Below are 7,958 nucleotides of genomic sequence, written 5' to 3'. Positions count from 1 at the left end.
TTTGCAAGAGTAAATGTTGTGGACAAACTGTAGAAATTGGCACTTTTTGTCTTTGAATCATTTAACATGTGCTTTCTGTGCAGTAAAAGAGAAAATCAGCTACTTATTTGATTCAATGAATTCATAGGAGCTGAGAAATACAAGAAATTATCGGTATTCAGCTGCAGAGTTTTTCGAAGACTCGTATCACAAAAATGAACATGACCAATTGTAAGTATCAGTTCCAAATCGAAAAGTCTTTGGCTACTTGGACTTCTTTATCTTCTAAAGTTTGCCATTATCATGCTTAGATTGTTCGAAAGCTTGAAAGATTAGGTTTCAAAAGCTCTCATTAGCACTATCTCATTTGGGCTTTGTGACATCTAAAGTAAAAAACTTCGAGCTTTTATCAATTTGAATACATACAAGAAACTTCGAGTTGATGTGCATCCAACAGGTTCCTTTTGAGAGAACTTTTATCTCTTATTAGTAAACATTTGTTCAAACGCTTACGTGACATTATTTAAGATAATTGCACAGATTTACAAACATGCCAACAGTATCGAAACCATGAGGATCTTTCACAACAATCATTGAAGATACAAAATAACTGTCAGCTTGTAGTATTTGATGTGAACCATCAAATAACTCTTTCAATTAAGCAGAAAATATAACGTTTTACATGTGCATACAGTGTACATAAAGCAAATGGTACGATATCCAGGTACAAAATGTTACTCAGCAGTCCGCAATTACATAGGCAATGAATTGCCCTGCTGTATATCCATAACACGTGTAATTTGAATACACTGCCATTTTCGTATATTCAAACAATAATTTATCCAAAAAACAACATTGTTAACAAAAGAGCAGCTTTTGTGCACAAATCGAATACAAAATCTTATTTTTAATGTTTCCAGAGTATCATCTCTGATTTAAGCCTCAAGATTTAAACATCACGAGTACTAAAATATTCATTCTTGTACAACCACACTTATCTCGCCCTTCTCCAAAAGATCGTAAAATGCTCTTGTTTTTCTCTGCTCGTTCCAGTGATGCATCTTCCATAAACCACCTGCAGCTAACCCAAGCACCGATCCGATGATCAACTCCTTGACCACACTTGGGCCTTTCAAGACCGGATGAGCAACCCTACCCCCAACCATATTTATTCTGTACCCAAAAACATATTTAAAAAAAGAAAGAAAAAAAAAAGGGTACATAAATCAGTGTATTACACAAAAATATAGAATTCGTTCCAATATACGCCTATGACAACAGAAGGTACACAAAATTGAGCAAATGAGTTAATTAGTATTAGAATTTATCTCTAAATGGACATATGGTAAGGTTAATCTTATACCTCACACAGAGGGTCAATAGTAGTTCAAAGTGTATTTAAAATGCATAAAATCAACTAAATCATTTTATTTCAAGAAGATTAATACGCTATTTGTTTTATAAAATAACTTATTTGAGAAAACTATACTATCAATTTAGAGTGTTTGTGGGTTAATCCAACATATTCCATGAAATTTTTAACCTTTTTCCCCCTCCTTTTATACAACAGTTTAACACTAAGACCACTTAAAATGGTGACTGATGTTATAGGAGAGCGAAATGATAACAGAAATTAGTGAATTATTCCAGAATAACTTAACAACACATTAAAATTTTCATAAGCACAATGAATCCCTTTAATTAAGCCGCTTGTTATTATAAACTAGGGTTTCATCATCCGATATAGATCAGATAAACATTAACTAATAACGATAAAGATGATAATAGCACAATCAATACACGAAAATCTACAATTTAAATTTGATATTCATCATATTGCTACAAAACAAATTGGATACATCAAGTCAATTTACAGAGGTTATAGATCTGATCGACTGAAGTTGAATATTGAACATTTGTCTATTATACAGATATAAATATCATTGAAATTAGATATAGAGTGAATAAATAAATAGATAGGAGTAATACCTATAAATACGACGACAAACGGCGACGAAAGTGATGATATTTTCCGGTACCGGCAAATTCGCTTGACCTACGAAATGTGCGTGTTGTGTAATGCAACTTGTGTTTTCTCGGCTGGTATCTAGTTAAATGAAAATTGCATTCACGTCCCTCAAGTTTCAGGATGTTTCCAGTTAGGACCGTAACTTATCACCAATTATCCACCGTTAAAAGTTTGTGAAAAAAATGTTAATGAATTTGTTTTATGTAAATGATAAAATGAATGGTAAAGAGAGTTATACAGTAATAAATGGATTTTATGGTAAGTTGTTTGAGATGATTTTTTTTACAGCTTTTGTTTTCGCAATGGATAATTACACTTTAAACAATTAAGTCATAATAGGTCATATGTATACGCCAATTAGAAAAGGGAAAAGAGAATTGTTTTATATAAGACCACTGATGTTTTGTAAAGGTTATTGCTACTAAAATCTTTTAAGTGTATACGGTGATCAAGTCAATTTTGACTTGAGTGCAATTTGAGGAGGAAGCCATCTTTTTACACCATGAAATATATGGTTAAACTATTAGAGGCCAATTCATTAAGTGGTAAAGTGACGATTCAGGGGAAGAGAGGAGGTCTCTAGTCGACGTCTTTCTTAAGTTGGATATCAGATGAGAATAGGTTCTCCAATCTCCATTGCTTGTCTTCTTTATATAGAAAGGAGTGTGCCAAGTCCATTAGGAGTGGTCCACCAAAAAATAGCCCCCCAAAGGTGGCCTACCAACTAAGTAATATAAAGAGGCACCAAAGGTGGAACATTGTTCATTAAGGATGATACAAAGTCCAATAATAGCTCATGATAATAGACAAGTTATCATACGTCAATTGGAAAAGGTTATTGCTAGTAAAATGTTTTTTGATAGTTATAATTCCATTGAAAGAAAAGAAAAAAACAAACAAGCGAGGAAACAAAAATGAGCAAATTTGGGACCTTTGATGTTTTGAAAAGAGCCCTTTACAAATAAATAAGGTTTCTAGATATGCCTCTTGCCCTCTTGTGTCTCGGGACTGTTTTTGACATTTTTTATAGACGTACAGATTTGTTCGAAAAAACGAAACTAAAAACTAGTAGCAACAGAGAATGTCATTCTCTGTTATATTTACAGTCGGAGTGCTTTGTTAAAGAGGAGACATCCATCACATATGTATCCCGACTTTGTTTTCCAGTACGTTTTGACAAAGGGTTTTATTAATTTCTTAGAGATCACTCTAACGAGTGATTATGATGTTAAGTCAAGTTTGATATTTTTTTGGTGAAGAACGAATATTTGAATGTGAGATGACAGACGACAGTATCAAAATTTTAAGTTGTGCTATAATGAAGGTCACAAAATTATAGACTTCACCTTTTTTAATTTTTTTTTCCATTAAATTAAAATACATACTATATAAATTAAACAAACTACACATAATAAAAAATATCGTAGGTTTCCTTTTGTAGAGTGCAAAGAATATTGTTGAGAAAAGAGATGAAAGTGTGTATAAAATTACATAAAAGATGTGGCATTTATAATTGTAAATTTTTTTTTTTTTTTTTTTGAAAGGCAATAAATTTTATTATATAATTAAACACTAGCAAGATGCTAGGAATTACAATAGACTCACGAGACGAACATCACACGAAAACAACAAACCTAAAGCATCACTCGAATTGGCCTAAACACGATTTTTAACATGAAATAGCCTAAAACACGATTTTTAACTCGAATTGGCCTAAACACGATTTTTAACTCCACAAGACATGTTGAAGAACCGACCAGCAAGGGTAATCTCTAGATATCTTCAAACCAAACACATTACTTAATCACGTAGGGGCAATCACTCGATAGAGAGTATGGAATCGGAGCACTCAAACAACAATCACGAACTCGAAGCACACGAACAACATCTCGAAACCCACAAATTCAAGCCAAAATCCAACCACGCAATCACATCGAGAGGTGATAATGTAATATGTCAGAATGAATTTACAAGAAACAAACCACGATAGATAAACGACCGTCACATGATGAACACGACTAACCATCAGATCTGACCGCCACAACACATGAACCTCCAGATCTGGCAGATAAAACATCACAAATAAAGAACCCCACCTGCTACCACTTCAAAACCTCGAACCCGAAAAGACCGATGCCACATCTGAGATCACCTGAACCTTGAAAAACAACCCGAAAAGACACAACTAGCAACCCAAAAAGACACAATCGACGGAAACAGGGACCTCAAAACTCTTAAAAACGCAACCCGTATGAATCCTTCATCCACGAAACCTACTACCTCTAATAAAAAATTATGAAGTTGAGACCATGAACAGAAGTATCAGCAGCAAAGTGGGTCTAGTGTGGACTGTGGTGGTGGCAAACAATCGACAGAGGGAGCAACACAAGAGTGAAGGAAAGGAAAAGAAGCAAAAGCACCAACCTTACAAAGACCGGCGACCACTGCAGTATTGAGAAGAGTGAAATCTCCGGCGACTACTGCACAAAAACGATGAGAACCAGTCCCCCAACACCCAAATACCACTCATCTCCACCACAAAACGCCACAGAAAACCAGATCTACTCGAATTATTCAACGACTGTAGGAAACTCAAAGGAAAGCGAGGCCAACGATTGACGGAAAGAACCGCTAGAAGGTGCAGAAGGAATGAAGAAGGAAAACGAGGAAAACAAAAGGATCGAGGTCCGGACCACCGGCGGAGAGCCGGTGGCCAGAGGAAACAAGAGCGGCGGTTTTAAAAACTAGGGTTGGAGTAGTTAAGAACATTTATAATTGTAAAAAATAGTTTTGTTTAATAAAAAAAAAAAGGAAATAGCCATTGTCAAACGGCTATAAAGCCACAACCACTCAAAAGGCATCACTTGGATTTCAACGCGTGATTTCTGCCAGTTGGGAACACTTTTAACGCCCTGTAACAGGCGTTAGGGGCGTCAAAATTTGCCAACTCAAATTCTAACGCCAAAAAAAGGCTATGTAATGGTCCAAAAACACTTGAACATAGACATTCAACATAAAGTGTTTACAATAAAAGCATACCGATAAAAAACAAGAAAAGGATCCGACTTGGTTGATATCACACGCTCCCCACATACCAAGTGTCTATTACTAACTTCTCAAAAAGCCGAGTTCAAACTACAAGCAGTTTGTACACACGAAGCGAAGGTCCCAAACCAATACAACTGGAAAAAGACAATACTATCTCCTCTTGACATTAATTAGACTACCTCTTCTTTTTCCCACCCTTTCCAGATTTAGCAGGTGCAGCGTTTGAAGTTGTTGCAGGTTCTTGTTTTTTCACTCTACCAGGGTGTCTAGGAACCAACTCAGCAACACGCAGCATCAACTGTTTCTCTGCAATATTGTTTGCACAATTACTACAAAGCTAATATAATTCTCAACACTTCATATTTTACATGGTACACATCAAAAGAAACCACAACTCAGTTGCCAAATTTTGTAACATGTTAGCATAGTTGTCATGCAGTGTTCATTTATCGCCTTTTAAACTCACAAAAGAAAGGAAGTCTTGTTATGGCTCGGATTTAAAAAAATAATAATAAAAATAATGAAAAAACAATACTACTAAGTTATCCAAGTCACTTTATCGATGGAAATTCTAACTATCTATTGAATTACTACGGAGTAAAGTGTAATATGTGTTGGAAGGTATACCACAAACTTTGAATCGACATGCTTGGCAACTGCAAAATCAATAGGTTCATAACCTATACGGAGACTAGTAGGACGTTGACCAACTTAAAATTAGACGGTATTTGACCTACACTGACCAAATAAATCTGACTTTGAGCTAATAAATCCAACTTTGACCAACCAAATTGGACTTTTGACAACTTTGACCGAATACATAGGTCTAGTCAGGAACTTTTATGACAATGTGGAAGCTCAAATTTGACTCATAGAGAGACATTAGTGGCCTCGGTTCAGTTCACTATCATAACTATTAATTAAAAGGAAGATGAACTCGAACCAGTGTAATAAAATTTAGTTTGTTTGTACTCCATAACACATGTTTCTAAGTTAAGATGTGAGAAATCAGTGGTCATCTGTAACACTTGTTTGCTTTTTTCAATATTGTTGTAATCCCAGCATAAAAAGTGAAATAGCAACAAGGATGTGATAGTTTGTTCGTAAAGGTATTTAAATTGTAAATCCAAATAACCTTAGGGAGTGATGATCTCAGACGTCTAAAATGCCCCTTAAAAAACAAAAACGTTGCAATTTCTAGTAAAAAACAGTAATATAAACGATATCTACACTTATATTATATCTACCGATTTGCATATATGACAAGTTTAATGCAATACTACAGATATAGCTAATGTTAAGGCACTTTTTTAATATTAGTAACACGGTTGCATTTCAAGAAAATATATAATTCTTTTAACAATATATATCTTGCCAGAATCATGTTTAACAGAGTTGTTTAATTAAAATTCGCTTACTATATTGTCTCCTATAGTATTAAGATAATACAATGCAGTTAATAAAGAAATATGCACAAACTAAAAACACTCAAAAGTTAATAGAAGTATGCTTACTGTTAGCAATTAGTGGATTTTGTAAACTTCCATCTGATCTTTTCAAATTAAACCTCACTCTTCCTACTTGCATGAAATCCCTTGGATATGCCTTATCAATCTTCAAACCACATTAAAAAAAAGACTAATTATACAGTACAACATTTAAAACCAATATAGTTGAAATATGAGATAGAGTAACTGGCACAGAATTTATTAATAATTCTCGTTTCAAGTACTCAATTTCACACGGAGTTGTTTTTATCCTTTTTTGTTATTGAGTTCAAAACGAAAAAAATCTCTTTCGATTCTCGAAAACACAACACCGTAGTCCCAAAAATGTCTTGTTCTGTCAACACTTCAAATTCAAAAGGTAAAAAGATCCTTTTTGATGGTAAAATGCATAACAAGGTAATTTTCGAACGAGTCGAGCTAAACTTCTTGCTGCTCGACTCGAGTTCGGTTCATTAACAGCCCTAGACTAGTACCACAATTCCACAACCTTCAAAAAATCATTCCACTATAGTCACATTGCTTCAAAAGGTACATAAGTAACTTACTAAATATACCTTTTTTGTGCCAATTACCCTATTTAATTTGATAATTAGGTCAAGTTAAGCAATCAATTGATCCAAATCTAATAAACAGCATTAATAATAGAACAACAAACCTCAATAGCAAAAGGAACTTTGAGATGGCCACAACAATCACCAATTTCTAAAGCAGTAGGGTTTTCACACGCTTTTGTTGCAGCAATTCGTCTACCTTCAGCAATTGTTTTCTTTGAATTTATATATACAGGATACAATATGTTCCACGTTTTGAAATTAGGTGTACCTCCATCCATGATTATGATTATTCCTGTTAGTAATTACGTCACCAATTTAAACCGATCGTGCAAAATTATATAAATAACGGAAGCAGAAATAATATTTAATAGTGTCTGGAATTAATTAAAAATAGATATGTGAAGAGAGAAAGTAAGTACTGTTGTTGCCGGAAGATTACGCCGGTGACGTAGATGATGATTTGGTTAATTCGCCGGCGAGATCAATGTTAAATGGGATCTTTAGAACAGCAGAAGTAATGTCACGACTAAAAACTAGATAGACAAAATTACTTAAATAGTCTCCATGTTATCACTTTTTTCTCATTTCGTCCCTCTCATTTTTTAAAAGCACAATTAGTCCTTAAAGTTACCTTATATTCCTAATTACATCATTAACCCTAACAAAAGTTAACTTTCCGTTAAATTGAACTCATGTGAATCGCACGTGCTTATAACCCTTTAGTAATTATGTTTTAGGGTTAAAGTCACAAATTGGCTATATACTTTCTCAAATGTTCCGATATTGAAATGTCCCGTTCTTATTGATTAAAAACGTTCCATATTAATTGATTTCGTTGCG

At 34.2% G+C, this 7,958-nt stretch overlaps 2 protein-coding genes across 2 annotated transcripts; both read right to left on the bottom strand.

Annotated features, from left to right (window-relative positions):
- Positions 1 to 612: 612 nt before the first annotated feature.
- Positions 613 to 2,076, bottom strand: LOC139858081 (cytochrome c oxidase subunit 5C-1). The gene is made up of 2 exons (XM_071846933.1): positions 1,969 to 2,076; positions 613 to 1,152 (listed from the first exon to the last, which is right to left on the bottom strand). The coding sequence occupies exon 2, from the start codon at positions 1,143 to 1,145 to the stop codon at positions 954 to 956; it is 192 nt and encodes a 63-aa protein (XP_071703034.1). The 5' UTR covers positions 1,146 to 1,152; positions 1,969 to 2,076; the 3' UTR covers positions 613 to 953.
- Positions 2,077 to 4,985: 2,909 nt separating this feature from the next.
- Positions 4,986 to 7,639, bottom strand: LOC139858322 (signal recognition particle 19 kDa protein-like). Its single transcript, XM_071847179.1, has 4 exons — positions 7,538 to 7,639; positions 7,220 to 7,410; positions 6,571 to 6,670; positions 4,986 to 5,362 (listed from the first exon to the last, which is right to left on the bottom strand). The coding sequence occupies exons 2-4, from the start codon at positions 7,394 to 7,396 to the stop codon at positions 5,232 to 5,234; spliced, it is 408 nt and encodes a 135-aa protein (XP_071703280.1). The 5' UTR covers positions 7,397 to 7,410; positions 7,538 to 7,639; the 3' UTR covers positions 4,986 to 5,231.
- Positions 7,640 to 7,958: the final 319 nt, after the last annotated feature.

Source organism: Rutidosis leptorrhynchoides, chromosome 7, assembly GCF_046630445.1.
Source record: "Rutidosis leptorrhynchoides isolate AG116_Rl617_1_P2 chromosome 7, CSIRO_AGI_Rlap_v1, whole genome shotgun sequence".
Classification (NCBI taxonomy): domain Eukaryota; kingdom Viridiplantae; phylum Streptophyta; class Magnoliopsida; order Asterales; family Asteraceae; genus Rutidosis; species Rutidosis leptorrhynchoides.
Note: the sequence above shows the minus strand (reverse complement) of the source record. Positions and strands in the feature narration are given on the sequence as shown.

Coding starts and splice junctions, on each gene's coding strand:
- LOC139858081 (XM_071846933.1), bottom strand. CDS start 1,145: ATGGTTGGGGGTAGGGTTGCTCATCCGGTCTTGAAAGGCCCAAGTGTG.
- LOC139858322 (XM_071847179.1), bottom strand. CDS start 7,396: ATGGATGGAGGTACACCTAATTTCAAAACGTGGAACATATTGTATCCT. Junction 6,671..7,219: donor AAGTTCCTTTTGCTATTGAG/GTTTGTTGTTCT, acceptor TGTGGTTTGAAG/ATTGATAAGGCATATCCAAG. Junction 5,363..6,570: donor AAATCCACTAATTGCTAACA/GTAAGCATACTT, acceptor ACAATATTGCAG/AGAAACAGTTGATGCTGCGT.